Source organism: Lepisosteus platostomus, chromosome 24, assembly GCF_059453375.1.
Source record: "Lepisosteus platostomus isolate fLepPlt1 chromosome 24, fLepPlt1.hap1, whole genome shotgun sequence".
Classification (NCBI taxonomy): Eukaryota; Metazoa; Chordata; class Actinopteri; order Semionotiformes; family Lepisosteidae; genus Lepisosteus; species Lepisosteus platostomus.
In genome coordinates, this window is record NC_142634.1 from 12,920,373 (window position 1) to 12,940,399 (window position 20,027).

The window sequence follows — 20,027 nt, forward strand, 5'->3', positions numbered from 1 at the left end:
GAACCCCAGACCCCAGAGGTCCATATTGATGTGTATTCTGATCATATGTATGGTTTCAGACCAAGAGTTTATAATGGGACGTAATTTGGTTTGAAACGAGATCTCGGGGCCCGATGGCTTTCATAACAACGGCAACAATGCAGCTGCTTCAGACCGGCCTGAGCCGCAGAGGAAACGTTCTAGAACAGAGAAACTTTAGAACTGGGTAAAATGACCAGCTGGACTCCCAGCTGCCGCTCACAAAACGGACAAACGCTCCCACACCTCTCACTGACACCTGCCTCTTTGCAGGCGGGACACCAGCTCTGTGCTTTTGATTCTTACTCCTGCTTTGCATGATGGACCTGGAATTCTTTTGGGTTTTTGCTTTTTTTTCCCCCTCCTTTTGTTGCGTCTGCGCTTCAGCATTTGAAAGCAATGGAGCCGCTGTGATTAAGAGTCGTCGACGGCTTGCTTTGGAAGCGACGGAAGAAATGTCTGCTGCAGTGGGATGTGACAGTGGCAAGTGAGACTCGGTAGGCAAGGGGAGATAGAGAGAGCCGACGCTTGTGCCCCCCAGCGCAGAAGAACTTGCCCAGTTAGTGCTAATTCTGTGCTACGCTTTATTTACACACTGCATGTGTGTAAGCATAAACACAGATGCACTCACTAATTAGGAATGTACGGACTGGAGGACTGGAGGTGGTGAATGTGTTGCTCAATTCGAGAGTGGGACGTATGCTGTTCTGATAATTAGTCTACCTACTCATTGAATGCGTCTTAGTGGACATTTGTAGACTAGAGGGAGCAGCGTGTCTCACTGATGTACACAAAGCATCGTGGGTGATTGGGGAAAAAGCATTCGCCCATGACGTTGAAGATGACTCTTAGGTGGCGCGTTGAGATGTGCAGGACATGACATTCTTTGATTTTTAAAATGTTAAAATCAACAAGATGGATGGCTTCTTGTTTTCAGTCTTCCTTGTGTCTCCCTTCAAGCTCCCCAAAATTGTGGCGGTGCCTTATGATTCATTTCCCCCGCTGGTGGATCAATGAAGGGGCCACCTCGGATCTAACCTTGCCCCCAATTGCATTTTATCAAGTTTGGTGCCCAGCTCATTCAATAAAGAGGAATATATGTACAGCCAAGAGAGGTCACCCTACCTGTTTCTGTGTTGCTGTAGCCATTTGTATCTGGCAGAATTTCACTGCTTGGTCCAAGGCCGCATCTTCATCGACCTGCCGGAGGAGATAAATAAAAGATTAAAAGCCCTGCACTTTGATATTAATGTTTGGACCCTTGTGATACACAGTATTTTAATGCACCAGCCATCCTCAAGCTGTGCGTTGGAATATTAATTAGGCAGAAAAAAAAACACATCTGAAGACAGAGACAGGCATCTCTCTCACATGTAGTGCAAGAAACAGCTGTATTCAAATTCTTCAACTTTACTAAGGGTTTTCGTAAACAATGAAGCAGGCAACAGATATCTAACCCATGCTACCATATTTCAGATACTTAGGAAGAGGACACTTGCCCATCATCACTGGTTTGGAAGTAAGGAGGGCTGGGGCTGTAATCAAAATTGTAATGGTCTACTTACTACTAATAAAAAATCTGCACAAGAAGCAAAATGGCCTGCATCAAACATGCATGTACCTTTTAACAGTATTAATATTAAGTATTAAATATTAGGGGCAAGAACTTCAACAGCTGTAAACATGGGTGAGCAGGCAAAATCCCACACATTCATTAACTTAAAAAAATGAGAACCAAATAAAAGAGGACAGGCCTAGGAAAAAATGGAACATACAGTTTCCCAGTCTCTTCTTTTTTTTCTAACATACTTATTAAACAAATTAAGTCACATGGATACCAAATTATTTAGCCTGAAAATTACTTCCCTGCAATGGGATTTCATTATGTAGCAATCAAAAAAGCACTCTAATACAGCCATTTACACACTGCATCAACAAGCAACATCAAAACACATGACTATAAAGCAGACGATTATAAGGCAAGTCTTTCAGAATTGCAGAAGACACCCCAGAGTGAAGGATGTAAGAGCTTAAGTTGTACAGAATTAAACTGTACAAAAAAGACCAATTGAACTGGGACACTGGTAAAAACTGTGCCTGATGACCCTTTGCAAGAAAACCTGAAAACTCACAAGGCTGTAATTAATACACATGAGCAGTCTACAACACAGTGTTTTTAACGCATTCAACAGGCACTTCCCACCTCACACATGCATAAGCAATGACACTGAATTATACGAGCTGCTGTGCATGTTTGTACAGCATGAGGAATGTTAATAGAACAGGCAGATGCATGTTAGAGGTTCTAAAGTTTCCTGTCTTCTGCTGGCAATAGACACCAAAAATGTGGAGCTGAGATACAGGAATTTTAAGGAACACCCCGAATTCCTTATCACAGCACTCCACTCCACTCAACAGGGAATAAAAGACTCACAGGCCTCGTAAAATTATATAATTCACATTGTTATTTGTGGGAAGGTGGTGGAATGACACTAATGGAGGTGGTTAAAGCTTAAAATTCAAGAACTGCTGCAAGATTTCTGAATTCCTCAAAGACACTCACATCTCCTTCCTTGCTAGGCCTGATTAAAGGCATTTTAGAATTTGAATAATTTTTGACAAGAGTGAATTACGAAAAAAACTGACAACTAGGCTAACATGAAGGGAAATCAGTAGAAGATCTCCCCCCTGATTAATGTTTTTTAACCCGTCAAAGTAAACGCAATTTAAAAGATGGAATAATCTTTTCTGGCAATTTACGGATCAGCTTCCTTCGGCTGGCAGTTCCTACAGAAAACAGCCTCGGCTTTCTGGTTGACATCTCTATTATGTCTGATCACACATTCCCACTCTGCCTCTTTTACAGAAAATCCCCTCCACCCACCAATTAAAGAAGTGGGGCTGCGTGGCTCTCAGGCAGTCTGCAGTGCTGAGCAGTCCACCCGCCTCCCTCCCTCTGGGACCCAGTTCGTTTCAACTGGTGCCAGCACACTCATCTAAAAAATCTGTGCTGCCTCTTCTGCTCTCCGCTGCACAACACAAAATTAACAGCGCTACACACTTTTCAGGACTGTTCCTTGTTTGCAACCCCCAGATCAACATATTACAACCTACCTACCCTTCAGGGACTTTTACTGTCCAGCACCGGAGGACTGAACCCAATAACTTGATTTTGTATTGTTAAACCTGTCCCAATAATGGCTGCACTGCTTTTAATTAGATCTTAGATTTTGAAAACGTTTCTCTGATTCAAGTCCAGCTGAAGCCTGGATTACAGTTATGTTGCGGTATGTACTGTAAGTATTTTCAGGCCTAGAAGAGGATTTAGCTGAGAATTTGAGGACTCATGGCTAATACATTAAAAGCTTAAATCACCTTATTATCCCAAACCATTAAATTTAATTAAATACCATTCTCAGAGAATATATATCCAAAGTCACTATTTCACAATCACTCAACTGCTTTCTATTAAAAGCCTTATTTTTGGCCTTCATTGATTTTCAATCCTCGTTAGGTTTTATAGCGTAGGGCGATTGAATAAACCTTTGGATCAGTGACTTTGTCAAAAGCTCAAACCTGACATAGATGTTTACATAAAATACTGAGCAGTCAAAAGCCTAAAAAAGGATTTAATTTGTGTAAACGTCTGGAGGTAGAAGGAATATAGAAGAGGCCAAAACAATGCATAGGCCTATACAGTGAGAGACAGAATTATGAACTTACAAAGATGGATTGTGCAGTAATACCAGTAATCCCATCAGACACAAGGAAACAGTTCCTCCAGCTGCTTCAGGCATTCAGATAAGGAACAACAAAGCAACACGACAGCATATTCTCATAGTGCCCTCATCCATGTGTGACAACTACAATGGGACCCAAAACCTGTGCTTGTTCAGGGAGCATGGCATTTCTGAGGTTGAAAAGCTCAGAGTGAGCTCAACTGTGATGCACAGGTTTCTACTTGGTGTAGAGCATGACACGTAACAGTGTAACATCTGTGTTTTCTAAAGACAATATAATGCAAAGAGAATGTGTCTGAATACACAGTTTGTTCTAAAGCATTTATGTTCCGTTAAAATAAAGGGCACAACCCTAACTTTGCATAAGAAGTCTGTGTAGTCAAGACTCTGAAATTGTGCTGAAATGCTAAAAAAGAAAACTGGCCGTCTGATTCTTTCCTATCAAGTATTTTTATTTAACTGAAAGTTGACAGTAAGTGTTATGCAAACAACGCAACGAATGCAAAGTTATTCCAAGATGTTGGCTTCCTATTATACAGCAGTTGTGCTGCTTTTAGTCTTCAATGCCCACAGACTATTTCACTGAACATTCAATCTACAGTTCTCCTCCATATGCTAGATAACGTGAGAGCTGAAAGAGGTTGAGAAGCAGAGGAGTTGTGATCAGCATGAATCTGTCAGCGAGTTCTATAACAAATAATGCATTCTTTCACTCCTGGGCTGTACTTTCATTAATTCTGTAAACAGGTTGGCTGCTTTTTTTTATGCAATCCGCTAACTCCAATTGTTCCTTCCACAGAAACCCGACTGAATTAACTTTTCATCACCATCTGCACTCCATTTATGATGGCAAAGTACTGTGATGACAAAATTGTTCAATCTCCTCTTTGAGCCAACTCTTCTCTTGCCAGGAGCTAGAGTTTAATCAATAGACACAATCAAGCAAGCCAAAAAAAAAAATGCAATCGTAAACTAAAAAGTATACTGCAACACAGTAAAATCTAAGCATGTAAACATTTGGTTCATAAGAAAAAATTCACCTAGTTCCAGAACCTGACAATTTTCATTTCTGTTTTGTCATATACTTGTCTGGACATGCTATGCTAGATTGTTTTGCAGACTCTGTAATAGTTGCACAGAAGCAACACCCATCAGTGCTCACACACACTGGAGATAACAATACAGCACATCTGTTACATGCAACATACATACGTACTATGCATTAAGCCAAACCACTCACAGCCTCTATGTCTATCCACTGACCACAGATTTTAACAAATGCAGAAAACTATGACGTAGCCAAACAGCTGAAGAATTTCTAAATATACAGAATCAAAAGTGAAACTGCCTTCAAATCAATATGTCTCATTTTGGAATACTTTCAGGTCAGAGAGGATATTTGTAATGTCGATAGAAGTATTAACGATTCCAGGTAGATAATCTTTCCCAGGATACGTCAATTCATGCAAAGTATTAAAAAAAGCTGGAAAAAAAATTGTTCAGCTGTCAATTACTCAGAGATTTCTTAGTTCTTGTTCTACTTCCAGCAATAGAGAGATTTCTCTTTTATATTGCTTAAGTATACTCAGAATTTAACCGACCTTCTATAAGATACTGTTTATCTCAGTTGACCCCATATAAAAAGCTTAAAAATGAAAGTATCAAAAACAGTCGAATCATTGGGAGCAGAAACCCTTTATAGGTCAAGAGTTAACAAACCGACCCTTGGTGAGCTTACAGAAAACGAACCTTACTGGAGGACTTGTGGTTAAATAATTGACTTTATAATCTATTTCCTTTACAGATAAATAAATGTACAAATACAAACAACATGCAATTCTGTGGTTTTAGCTTATACAGTAAAATACTGGCAAACAGTTTGAGATTAAGCCAAGAGAAATCATAAAACATGCAAACACTAATCCATGAAAGTAAAACCATGAGATGTGTATAATCTTTCAACCCACGTGATCTGACATAGGGCTTCAGAGACACTGTTGACCTCATATCTTTTTTTGATGCCATTTTTAAAACTTGATTCTGAAACATGCCTTCGTGAGCATTACAAGATGAGTGTCTGAAGGAAATCACAGATTTCTTAATCAGTCTCCAACTGTTTTTTTCCACTGGTACAGAAAAAGGGACATGTAGCTTTCACAAATTTGAATTACAGGCATGTAGCACAAGGTTCTTGAAATCTGACTTAACATGATTCAGATAGAACATTATCAATTTGACAGCGTGTTTCTGAATGAGTTTTGGGATGGATTGCACTGAGTGAATCAAATCTTCGTTTAGTGGTGGTGCCCCACCTGGACAGAGAAATTAGATAAAAAAATATTGACAGTGCTTCTTAAGAAAGGAAAGCACATAACATCCATATTGTAATGTAGGTAAATCAGTTGTTTCATTAGTTACTGTACTAATTAACTCAAGATATAAAAAGGGGCAGCAGGTTCCTTGTCACATACAGCACACTGTGACCAAGAAGGCTGGTATAAGACATGCAGAACAAGAAGCAGACAATCAAAAGCTTGAATCAACAGCGTGCCTCTCCAGTGGAAGTGAAAAATAAACCCAACAAGAGAAAACTAGGAGAAGCTAAATAAGCTGCAGCTTCAAAGCCAGCAACATACTTAGAAAATTCTCACCAGCCATCTTACCTCATTCAGGTACAGAATGCAAAAATATGAAACTTCTGACCTGTTTTCCCCACTTATGACTGTGAATGTTTTCCCAACAGCAGGGGAGGTTTTTAATTAATTTTGTCTCCGCTAAAATAAATTGGCCACCTAAGGTTTAGTGTGGTAGTATGTCAACTGGTAGATCAAAAATGAGCGGCTGAACATGACACCCTGGCCTTAACAAAAAGCCCTTTAGAGCTGCAGAAACTGCTGTAGGTCTGTGTGGCAGTATTGAACAAGCCACATGCAGTTACGCAATTCAAAGCATTTCCTCCTACATTCATTGATCAGTCAACTTCGTGTGCTGAAAATGTCAGCAATTTAAATGACTGAAAAAGAAACTCCCAACATTATTTGTAAGACACTGTTTTTTTAATGATCTGGACCTGTAGAGTTCGCTTTCAGCATCTCTAACAAAGCTAGATTAAAAAAGAACAATAATGAAAAATACTACAGACTAATTTTCATCAAAAGACCCAAAATCCAGGATGCTGTTGTAGACCTCATTTTCTGCCGTGGTGGAAATACAGACATATTAAAAAGCAGAGAAAAACAGATAAAGTGATGTCAAATATATCATACGACTGTCAAAAGTACAGGGGTTTTCCCTTAAAACAAACTTCAAAAAGTTGCGCAAGAGTCTTTTTCACTTCCGTTCTATATCTATTATCTTTAATTCTAAATACATACACACTGCTTAAAAGTAATAACTATCTATTTCCCCGACAATGATCGCTTTTAAATACTGTTTAAGGAGACATTAAATAAGTAATGTGTCTGCCGGAAAGCCCGTTTCTCCACAGAAAATGACTTTTAGCAAATAATATGTTTGGGGGTTTCCCCAGATTTTCCACGACAGTAACTTCCCACTGTTAGTGGGAGTGCTTTCACACCTCAGATGAGCAGGAGACATGTAACAACACAGCACCAAAGAGATCACAGCACACTACATCAATGACACGAGGTTTATTATTATTATTATTATTATTATTATTAGGCCAGCAGCCATATCACCCTGCAACTCACAACTGGCAGCCCACTGAAGCTAAGCAGGTGTGAGCCTGGTCAGTACCTGGATGTGAGACCTCCTGGGAAAAACTAAGGTTGCTGCTGGAAGACGTATTAGTGGGGCCAGCAGGGGGCGCTCACCCTGCGGTCCATGTGGGTCCTAATGCCCCAGTATAGTGACAGGGACACTATACTGTAAACAGGCGCCGTCCTTCGGATGAGATGTAAAACCGAGGTCCTGACTCTCCGTGGTCATTAAAAATCCCAGGGCGTTTCTCGTAAAGAGTAGGGGTGTAACCCCGGCGTCCTGGCCAAATTTCCCATTGGCCCTTACCAATCATGGCCTCCTAATAATCCCCATCTATGAATTGGCTACATCACTCTGTTCTCCTCCCCACTGATAGCTGAGGTGTGGTGAGCGTTCTGGCGCACTATGGCTGCCGTCGCATCATCCAGGCGGATGCTGCACATTGGTGGTGGTGGAGGGGAGTCCCCATTACCTGTAAAGCGCTTTGAGTGGAGTGTCCAGAAAAGCGCTATATAAATGTAAGCAATTATTATTATTATTATTATCATGTACTGTTGTAATGAGTGGCTGCATATACACACTTTCTGTGACCCTCTCCTACTTATTCCGAGAACCAAACAGCACTACCAAAGTAAAGTGCTTAAATATGTCATGTAAAAAGGTCTGAATGTATGGAAGAAAAATATATCCTTTGGCAAAAAATGAACACCACAAACCAATTTGTTTACCTGTGAATGTGTTTATATGTGTCAGTCTGTTAATTCTGTGAAACTAATTCCAAAAATTAATAATTACTAATGAGGCTCAGAGAACACTTCAGAGTATTCCACTCTTGATGAAATGTGAAACATCACAATAAGAAGGAATATAGCCAAAGTAAAGGACCAGAAGAAAGATGTTTAATGTTAGGGAATTAGTTGCCTTTAAAGCATTTCTTTCCATAACTAATTACACACTGTGACTGTAAATGAATCTAATTGTGTCGATGAAATAACACCATAAAATGAAGTTCAGAGTTTGGACAACAATAATATTAATACAATTTATAGTATATACTGTAACTATACTGCGGTTTTTCCTACTTGGTCTGAGTAAGCCTTTCCAATGCAGAGATTCTTGGAACAGCACAAAAGTATTTAATACCTGTATAGGCATGATCCTACCTTTGTAAAAACAACTGGTGCGGCAAATCTGAACGAGACCGATTTTATTGTCGACTGATTTTTGGCATTCATTTTTTTTTCTGTGACGTACCCAACCAGTTTTTGTTAGAGGATGCTCTGTACCACAATACCAGCCTGTATGACCCCCTCCAGCACGCCCAACCACACGGCTGCTCATTCATTACTTGACATGCTGCAAGCTCCACAGCCCGACAGGACGGCAGCACCGAACTGGAGGCCTGCAGTTGTCCAGGGATTTGCAGGAGTGAAGCCGGGAAAGCAGAGAGAGCCCTGGCTGACTGTTCTCAGCTCTAACTTGTGACGCTGGTGCCAACTGTGGGCTGTTTGTTTGGGAATCTCAGCTTCCAGAATAAGCCTTAATACTCCGAACTGCTGTGTGAAGGTGATTGCACGGTGATGCATTGATTAGCATTGCTACCTCACAGTGCTGTGGCCCTGGGTTCAGTTTCTGGGGTGCCCATTGCATGGAGTTTGTATGAGCTCCTCAAATGTGGGTTTCCTCCTGGTGCTGTTTCCTCTCACAGTCTAAAGACTGGTACTAGTAGGTTAATTAGCTTCTAGGAAAATTGGCCCTGTTGTATGTGCATGTGTGTGGTGTCCAGGGTGTATCCTGTCTTATGCCTGTTGCTTGCCAGGAAAGGCTCCAGCTCCCCCAAGACCCTGTATTGAATAAAGCAGTTTAAAAGTTGATGGATGGATATAAATTGTTTAAGGATGAGTTTGTCAGGTGTCTTATGATTAGGAGTTGCAGGAAGGCCTGTGAGCGAGCCCAACACAAAGGGATATTGCCACATTAACACAGCGTTCACACCCTTTCTGCACTAAAGGGGCTGATCCAAAGATGTGAGAAATAACTTATTTCTTATTAGTGTCCATTTCACTTTTTGCTGTCCCAATTCCCTCTTTCAAGCCAGTTCCCAAATCATTCCTTTTTTAACCTTCCTAGAACTGGAAGTGGAAGCTAGCAATTGAGTTCAGTCCGGTTTTCTGCAAATAAACAATGAAAGAAACGGGTGGAATTACCTGCTTGATTAACATGTAGGTCTCGGACATGATCTTCTCAATCCTGCCTAAGTCGTAGGTCATGATTTTCTGCCCCTGCTGCCACACTCTGTAGGCATCCAACAGAAGCGTTTTACCGGACTCTGCGTCCTCTAACAATTTCCTTTTCCTGCTGGGTCTCCGGACGATGCCAGGCTCTGTCCCGCTGGCAGTCAGCTGGCCCTTGGCTGTGGTGGCCTGCTGCTGCTGCTGCTGCTGCTTGGAGCTGATGCTGAGTTCCTCTAGGGACAGCTCTGGAGCCCTGCTCGTCCCTGGGGCCTTCTCCTCCGAAACCTGGCCGGCTTTTACGAAGTCCGTCTCAAGGGATTTAGAGGCGGCGTCTGTCCTGCCGCCCCCTCCCCACTGTCCAGCCCCAGAGTCCAGCTCCATGGGCTCATCAGCCCCAGGCTTGGCCGGCTCCGCCCCTCCGGCCTCCTTCCTCCCAGGCTTGTCATCACCCTGCTGATCGGCAGTATCCATGGCCTGAGGAGACTGTCCGCGGGGGCCCTCTCTCGGCCCGCTGTCCGAGCTCTGCGCACTGACCCCCTCCGTCAGCGCCGGCTTCTTGGGCAGCTGTCGTTTGCTGTCCTCCGCGCCGGGCTTGTTGGAAACGTCCGTCGTCATCTCCCCCATGAACCCCGGGGGCGGTTTGGAAGTCGGTTGTTCTGACACCTTAAAAGAATCAAAGTGAGAAAACCAAAATAAATCAGTTTTTTTTTCCAGGATTTGCACAGCTGACAGAAGCTTTGAAGCTGGGTTTTAGAACGGTTGTCTTTGAGACAAAAGCTGTCGATTAAGTACGTAAGTTAAGATGACCCTGCCTGTTGATTTTCTGTTGATGTTTTTGCTTCTCCGAAACAAAAATGAGTCTGGTCGGCGTTTTGGTGAGCAATGTTTTCATAATTAGGAAGAAGGAATGGCAGAGGAAAATCAGCTAGCTTTCAAGCGAAAGAGATATGGCATAAACATCACAGATGAACTTCTGAAGCCACTGTTCACCAGCTTTCCACAGCGACACTGTTTATCCGCTGTTCAGACCACGTTAAAATGTAGTGCTTCACGGGTGGATTCTGTTTTACCCCAGTGAGTTTGTTCAGAGTTTCCTCCAGTACTTTCACAGTAAGAAAAAAAGCTCTCTTGGCAAGGACCTGGCGGTCGACATCCCGTAAATATTTCCTACAACGACAGACAGAGAACAAGAAATCATTGCACAGCGCCGCTACAGTGGTCAGACCTTCAGGGAGCTGTTATCTTTATTCTTTGCCTACAACAGGTTGCAAGCATGCCAGCAAAACCAGACGACTCTGGTAATATGCAGTCTGTAGAGCCTTTATATCATACGCAGCATGTATTATTAGTGATAAAAGCATTTTTAGCTTGAGAAAACACCAGTCTCATTCACTCTACCTTATTCTTATTATTTTTAAAATTAGAGCTAACATTGCAGGAATATCAAACTCTACGTGTTTACTATACCACACTAACACACACATGTCCACGAGCAATCATTAACATGTTAAAAATGTTAGTTAATGAGATACATACAGCACGATCCAAGAGAGAAACTTACTTTCCCTGGTCTGGAGTCCTTTGAAGCATGAAAGAGACTTTGAGCAGAGTATCGTGGTCCTTCAACTGGTATAGCACCTCCAGTAAGAGAACAATGGAGCGGTTCATATGAGATGCAAAACTGCCCGGGCGATCAATTTCATCCACTGGAATACGCCAGATTCCCTAAAAAAAACACACAAAAGAGAGGTGAACCAAAGAGCATTGCCTTGAACAGAGAAAGAATGAGTCAGTGCAGCACTTTGTTCTAGGTAACAGAATGAAGGGATTCCATAACACACACAGAAGTCAGACATGTCTGGCAGGCTGAATCTTTCCTTGGGACAAAGTGTAAGAATGGTCCACCTCTCTAAAATGTAGGAGTAAGTCCTCTTCACAATTTGAAAGATCATTTTAACCTGGTCCACACCTGCCTAATGGGTCTACAGAAGGGAGAGATTCAGAGAGTTAGTTTTACACAGTCAGCCATGTTGTTGAAGCTGATACCCTGGCCTCTTTTAGGAAAAGGCTGAATGAGATCCTCAGATCATGAGGCTACTAACAATCAAATGGGTAGTTGGGCCAAATGGCCTCCTCTCATTTGAAACGTTTATTTTATTTCTTTTGATGAACACTAGAGAGATCACCAGCTCGGTACCTCCCAGATATCTATGAAGGAGTTCTGTCACTGATATAAAGTAAAAACACTTCAGTGTAAATTAAAAGTGTAATTATATGTTCAAAAAACACATGTATCGAACAGTACTGTATACTGTATATCAAGTATCGACTGCAACTATTTCATCATGGTCAAGCAAAGCAATGGACATAAATTTGTAATATGTTTGTTACTGATACTGCACCAAAACAGATATGTGCTGTAGATGATAATATGTATTGTTATGTATTACGTAGCACATAAATGCTTGGGGAAGATAAGGTTATACCTCCAAACAACAATAGGAAGCAAATTTAATATTAATCTGTTTTTCCTGAGGAATTCAATTGGAACACCATTACCAATATGTAGCTGTAACATTCAAGTTTTGCCAATAGTTTACAGAGATTTTAGTTAATCACAAAACAACACTAATAATAAACACAAAATAAAAACCTGGACGTCACATCCAGTATTTGAGAGTACAATATAGCCACTATGTGTATATCAGATCAATTAAACAGGACTGTTTCATTCCACGAACTAGCTTTAAGGATGAACAGCAATGCTTGTTTTCCACATAATGGGAAGACACTAAAAAGATGCAAGTTTAAAAAAGGCAGCAAACGGCCTGTTCAGATAATAAAGACTGGGGCACACAGCAGGCCAAGACTGGTGTGGAAATGTCAAAAGTGACAGACTCCACAGTCAAAGCAGTGGGACTACAGGAACTAGTCCACGGCACACTTCATCTTCGTCTTGGCACGCAAAGGAGCATGCATCCTGCCACATGTCACTGGCCCAATCTCAAGCCGAAACCTCAGAGAGTCTGGAACACAGTCATTTATCAAACAATCACAGATTAACACCATGTTGTGGCAACTGGTTTTCTAAACAGTTTATAAAAGGACTGATGATGGAGTGCTACTGGGGCTCGCTGTATCTTCAAGAACATAAAAGACAAGAGAAAAGCCACAAGCAGGAGGAAACCATTTAGCCTGTGTCACTTGTTCGGCTGCAAGTCATGTGGTGGACTGAGGAACAAGTCAAGGCCATTTCAGACTCTGAATAAAGCGGCTCGAAACTTGTCCATACTTGTCATATTCCTCGCTGTACCACTTTCCTGATCTTTACTGATTTGAGTAAATGATGCTTCCTGCTGTTTTTATGAACAGAGACTGCAGAAGCTTGTCATCAGGACAGGATGTTTAAGCCATATCCAGTTTGACATGAGCACCTGGAACATTTTTCACGCCAGAAGCACACTACCATCACAATATGTCTCTTCCCCTTAACAAGAGGGGCTTCTGAAACTGATGAAGTCCATATCTCAATGTGTAATTCTGATATACATAACAGTTTTAATACATTCAATAAGATCACACGGTATAATGAAATACATACTACACTGGATATCGTCATTTTAATCAGTAAAAAGTACAATATCAGAAGAATCCAGAGGAAGTTGTATCCTTGTCATTTCTGTGTTCAAGGTTCTAAAAAAGCAAGATAAAATGAAGCAGGTTTATAGGGTGATAAATACAGACTCTACAGAGTTTCGCCATTTGTAAAGCTGCTGTTTTGACGAGACTGCACTCCAGAGACTAGTTCTGTTGGCACTCTCAGGTCTGACTTGGAAAGTAGCCGCAAACTTTCAGTCTGCCAACTGCGTCTGTTCGGAGCCAATTTCCAATTTACATTTAGGAATGATATCACACCATCTTAAACAAGGAAACTTTCCTTTCTTTGGCTTCAGTGGCTTTGACAAAGTGCGTTCTAGCACGAGAATGGAAACAGGGTTTCCCATGCCAGATGCCACTGAGTCTGGGAAAGGATCAGGCCAACAGTGCGCCTGAACAGGACCTGGACGGATTGTTTTCTGATGCAATTAATCTGCAAAAAAAACTCAATTTTGGCCAAAGACCTTAAAATATGCTCTTATATTTTGCAATCTTGTTTTAGCATGATCTGTATACTATAAAGCTATAGTTATCCATTTTTTAGAAACCATTAAAACATCAATAACAGCAGAATAATATAAATATTATCTAAAAAAGCTGTTGGACACACAAGTGTTTCTGACTGGCAATGTTTCAAGATCACTTACAATAGAGAAGTTTGAACTGTAGGCTTAAATCTTCAGTATTACACAAAAACAAGCTTGTATTAACTCGGTCACATTTTAACACTCCATGAGGTCCATGATAACCACACACTATATTGAAATATTGAGAGGTAGGTCTCCCCCCACCCCTTTCACATTTCTGTTTGTGGTAAAAGGGAAAGGACAACTGGCTAATTTGAGCAGCTTCTAGTGTTTATTTTTGTCTCACATGTGCACAGCTGTTTCCTATTGCTATAGTCTCAAAGTCCCTCAAGCACTGTGTATTGTTAGTGCACTGACATCAGGAAACAATTAAATAGGAGAAATGGTCTAATCAACAGACAATTTTTATTTCTTTTGAAGAAAGACTAATAAATAAATTGTGGCGCTTGTGGATTTTTACAGTAGTTAGAAGAAAAATAGGGCAAAAAGCTGAAGCCGAGCTTGTAGGCTGAGCAGAACAGACCGATCCGCACAGAACTCCTCAAGGGCTTGATTAAACTTTCAGGGTTGTGCAGCAGCAGCCTGTAGAACCTTGCTGACACAAAACATACCACAGAGGAAAAGCAGGCACAAAGCATTATGAAGGTCCAACTCAAGGCGTCCGACCCCTCCTCAGAACCCAAACACGCCAGCTAAAATGAAGCGCATGTGCAATCATTCACACGAAAGGGTTGAGTTGGTCTGGAAAAAGCCACCCAGCCATACTGTTGAAGTGGTTCCCCCTGGGGTCTTGAGAAAAAGACCAGAGGAGATCCATACTGTATACGATACAGATATGATACCAGCAGCCAAAGGAGAAATAAGGATCAAATGGCAGAGCTTCGTTTTTTTAATCTTCGACATGGTCTCTGCTGTAGATCAGATACAGATCCAAGCCATAAAACACCCCGTTCTAGAGTACTGCCATGACATGGCGATACGAATTGTGACTCTAGCCATGTCTGAAAGCTCAGTCTCAAGGTTCATTCAGGACCGAGACCAATTCCACTGACTACAACTTGATGGGGAAAAAGTGGAACATCTCACAATTTCTGGGGGGGGGGGGGTACCCTTTCTGAAAGACTTGTGTAACAGACTGACTTGGCTTCTTTATTCAAAGTCAAAGCTTGGATATTCTAAAGATTTTTTTTAAATCTCCATTTTGGTTTTTAGTTCTTCATTTGGTAAGGCAGGGCAGAGGCCATGTTATTGTTTGAGTAATTAAAAATAACCCAGGCAACTAGCTACAGATCTCATTAGGGCATCACAGGAAGAGGAAGAGTCAATTATTTGTTGATGAAATAAAACACATTAGTCCCATGTATTAATTTGAATAGCCATTCCCATTAATGATTCTATTAACAAAGATTCGATCTATTGACATTTTTAAAACACTGGTAAAACACAAAGGCAGCAGACATGTATTACATGAACACATTCAGACAGTAATTATAAATATTTGAAGAAGCAGCTAATATTCTAAATTGATGTTTAATGTTCTCTTTGAAAGCACATCTGTTTATTAAAGCTTTCCTCTTGAGGTTTTGCCAAAATCTTCAATGTTTTGTTTAATGCTTGAATATTTCTAAGTAAATCACAAAACCATGCTATATTTCTTCTGTAATTTATCTTTATTTCAAGCAGCAATGCAGCAATAATATTTTTGCTTAACTCAAAAATCAATAGCACCTACTTTGATGCTATACTAATCTGCTGTACCATAAAAGGATAGTTTTCCATGATCTAATAAAATAAAGGTTCTTCGTTCTCATTACAGTATTACTATATTTCAGTTTTGTTGCTGAAGAATAAAATACCACTTGATGTGACGATTTCAGATTTTTATGACTCTGCTTTCTCAATTAACATTTATTGCTATTGAAAGATAAAATGATTGATCAATAAACATGATGTAAACAAGTGTCAATTCATTTGCAGGCCTGATACATCTCTAGCTGCATTGCCAATGGGACAGAGAAAGATACCAGTATTTTAACTTCACTGTATCCGATTTAAACATACCCTGTGTTACAAAATGTGAAATAACTAGATGTCAGACAGAAATGCTGATTCCAGATCTCCCATTACTTTAGTGTTTGGTTTTTTTTAAGTAGATTTGTTGAAGAAGGAAAAATAACAGAACACAAGATGTAATAAAAAAAATGTAGGACAGACTTAAAAACATCTTTTTTTTTTATTTCACACAAACTGTGGCTTCAGGAGAAAATCGACGACTTTAATGTTCAACCACAGAGATCACAACAATCTTCCAGCAGCTGTAAACTGGAATGTGGGGGGTGGAAGCAGGCTCCATAAACATCGCCAAACAGAACTAATGGATGAAGGACCATCTTTAGTTGGGATTCCACTGATTCTAGCTGTTTGGGACACAGCAGAAATGGCTTTACACAGATTACACTGGTCCAGAGGGTATAAGCAGATTTGAGGAACTTTACTAGATATTAATTTTTTCTAAATCTGATCAGTATTTCCTTTAGGAAGCATGGCCTTGCAAGCAAAAATAATAATATAGTATAAATCTGGATGTCCCATTTTGCAGTGTTTAATTAGTGGCTTAGAGCTCAACGATTTCTCCCTTTCCCTTAGCTCTCCATCAGATTATTGTGTCCTGCTTTTTATCTGGAAATGATTTTAATATTGTGAAGGGGAGTTAACGAGTTCAGCCTTCAACCCCTGACTTCAACAGTCCCAGCCAAATAGCTCCTCCCTCTGTTACTGTAAGTTATTGTGATGGCCTGCGTGCTGATGGCCCTCCTTCCCATCTCTCCTGTTTGACTCAGTTAGAAAGGCAGACTGCTACCTACCTGTAGAATTAAATTACACGTTGTGAATCCAGACTTCTGCAGCTACACATCAGAATAAGGCTATCCAATCCCTTGCCAAGAGTTACTTGAATCAAGACCAAGATCTACAAATGAGTACCGCGTGCAACCTAAACTCCTGAAGGCCTGAGTCACTGCTGTGTCATGGTGCTTCTGTCTTGTTGAAGCCATGTGGGAAGGTGAAGGAAGATTTAATGTAAGAGAATCATCCTTCAGGCACTCTGGCAGGTGAGCTTGCCTTCTGTCAGTTCCAGAATCACGCTCCTACAGATCACTCTGCACCATGTTGTAGGAAATAGGCAGCAGCCTAGAAGGTCCACATTAATTCTGGTCTAGTTCAGTCACTCCCCAGTGCAAAACATAACCTGAACCCAATCAGATTGGGCACAAAACGCCAAGCACTGCCTATAAGTCAATGGCTGACATTTTTTATTTTTTTACATGTCTGGTTATTTGTTATTTTCAAATAACTCATGAAAATTAACTTCCATGGTCAACATGAGTAGGCAAAACTTTTATAACCACAACCACTATATCTGTACCTGTAAACCGATACAGTTCTGAATGAGAACTTTTGAAAAAAAATCTGAAATTAAGAATGAAGAAATGAAGAATAAATAAATCCATCACTCCAACAGAAAGGCAACAATCAGCACTGGCAGTAATATTAACAGGAGGCACATGTGATACACGATGTCCTGGAACAAAGCCTGCTTCCCTACTGACACTGAAAATCATCTAAAAGTTATAGAGCAAGTAACAAACCAAGCTTGCCAACGTTTAACTCTGATACTGGGGTTATACAGTATATTACAAAGTGCCACAGTGAAGTTTCAATGTACATATTTACTTTCAGATAACCTCAGATTAATGTTTTCTCAGTGGGACCCACTATTTGTGAACTCTGTGTTCCCAACACCTCCACACAAAGACATAACACTCGGAATTACCAAAGTCAAATATAATTATATTAAAGCATTGTAATTTGTATATCATAGGCTCTTTTCTTGCTAAGGGACCCCTTTGTCAAAATAACTTCTCAATTGAAATTCTAATAATGCTGTTAATAAGCGTAAACAGCAGGTTAACAGATCTACTGTCAGAGTGAATTTAGGTAACACTGCTGGATGAGGGGAAAAACCTTGTAGTTTTGTTTCTGAACAGTCTCATAAAGACCCCCTGGTTGGAAAAAAAAATACTGTGTTTCACACTCCAGTTCTATTAGGTCACTATGTACAGTCCCCTTGGGTTTGGAAAGGTGCTTTAATAATAATAATAATAAAAATAATAATAATAAATGTAGTATGTGGAAACTGTTCACATAATCTACCACAGAGACAGTACACATAAAACTATTACATAAAACGTTAGACATTTACAATAAAAACACAACGGATTGCAATACAACATCTTTCAAGTCTCTAGCCATAACAAGAGAACCATCTTAGAGATTTTATGAAGATTCTATTTATTTAAATCAAGTCTATGTTGAAGAGATTATATTCAGTAAAAGTCAGGACTTCCGAACCTGTAGCAGTGAAAGCCATGGAGGGGCTGCACCCTCACACATTAATCTTCTGCTTCACTAGCAGTTAACAAACAGGGAGAACTACACAACTGGGATAACAGTTCTTTGGAGATTTTTCATGCTTTTAAGAAAACCGAATGACATTTTAAAGTTGAGTGAACCAGCACCAAAGACTGCAAAAATGAAAAACAGAAAACTTCTAGTAAAGATTTTAATTTAGGCAGATTCACTTAAGATCCACTTCACTAACATTCAAAGGGGTGCAGCTGAAATGTCTACAGATGTGCCTTCGGTGCAGCCCCAAATAAGGTGTCTAGCCTTACAACGCCCTCTGCATGCCACACAATTCAAAAGGGAAGCCTTTCCAGACTGACCCACAACTGCAGGCACTGCCTCTCCAAAAGAGCAGCCTGATTGTGTCTATCAGGAAATAAGATATCAAGGCTTCTTCTGATGGATGTGGTGCTGGAGAGGAATACACATCATCCCTACAGTATTAAAAGCAATTTACAGATGAACAAGGCTGTAGACCAGCAGCAAACAACAGTTAAATTAATAATTCAGACAGATTTAAAATAATCTGCCTTCAGATCACGCCTTGCGAGAAGAGCTCTCCTTGCTGTTGGCTCCTGGATATGAATAAAACATCGGCGAGCAGCAGAAGGCAGAAGGCTGCCCAGCCAGCCATCACCAGAGAGGGATTCCCCACCATAGCTGTGGCTAATTAGAAACGTGACTGAGATTCAGAGAGACAGCGGCCACTCACGGGGACAGTCCCAGGAGCCCGGCTGATGGCTGTAACTGTCTTAAAGAAGCGTCTTTGCATCCACTACCTCACGTTCACCAGATAGAGGATTTTTTTTTCTCAAATCGGCAAACACAGCAGACCGCCAACACCCCCACTTTTTCTTGTTGACAAAAGGAAGCTTATTTGGAGGGTTATGGCTTCAAGAAGGATTTTATTTGATTAAATGTGTGACAGTTATATTAAGATATGAAAGCACAGCATAAAAAAACAAAGAATAACTAACAGACTATCCTCTATCCTCTTTTGCACAAAGCCAGGAGTTCTTAGTAAGAAGCCTTCACATACAGTCCTTTGATTAATTAATGGCATAAAATATTAATTATCATTTTAAATATTGATGCAGGAAAACATACCAGGGAATCAAGGCTATCTAGTTTATAGGGTTACTCCTCTGAAGGCTGCAAAGAGAAAACTGGCAACCTGCTGCACAGCTGGACTGGTAAAACTTCATGGAATAAATCCCAAAGAAAAGCAACAGTCACTTTTCTTAGAACATTAAGAGGTCAGGATTTTGTGACTGGTAATTCACACAATGTAAAAATTAAAACAGCAAAGTAAATGAAAGGTACAAGAGGTGAATTGAACTAAAATAGTTAAGTCATTCATATGAGATTTTCCATTTGATTTTACCTACCATACGTCTACACAAGATACAATTTGTTTTTTATTTGGAAGATTTCAGGATCAGAAATAACTGTAGTGAGGTAATGGACAAAATGCACACACATTGCTAAAGCCAAGATAATCCAATAGCACCTATCACAAAAACTCCACAGGATCGTAAACAAGACAAGAACGAATTAAAAATTATTCTGAATTGCTTAAATGCAAACTTTACTGTATAGATACAAAG

At 40.4% G+C, this 20,027-nt stretch overlaps 1 protein-coding gene across 5 annotated transcripts in view; it reads right to left on the reverse strand.

Annotated features, from left to right (window-relative positions):
• cabin1 (calcineurin binding protein 1) overlaps positions 1-20,027 on the reverse strand; it is a 112,128-nt gene that overhangs the window by 18,419 nt on the left and 73,682 nt on the right. For all 5 annotated transcript variants that reach the window (XM_088618492.1, XM_088618491.1, XM_088618489.1 and 2 more), the window contains 4 exons: positions 11,274-11,437; positions 10,783-10,879; positions 9,686-10,375; positions 1,144-1,218 (listed from right to left, as the gene is read on the reverse strand). In XM_088618492.1, coding sequence (XP_088474618.1) covers positions 1,144-1,218; positions 9,686-10,375; positions 10,783-10,879; positions 11,274-11,437 — 1,026 coding nt within the window. The remainder of the gene's footprint in view (positions 1-1,143; positions 1,219-9,685; positions 10,376-10,782; positions 10,880-11,273; positions 11,438-20,027) is intronic.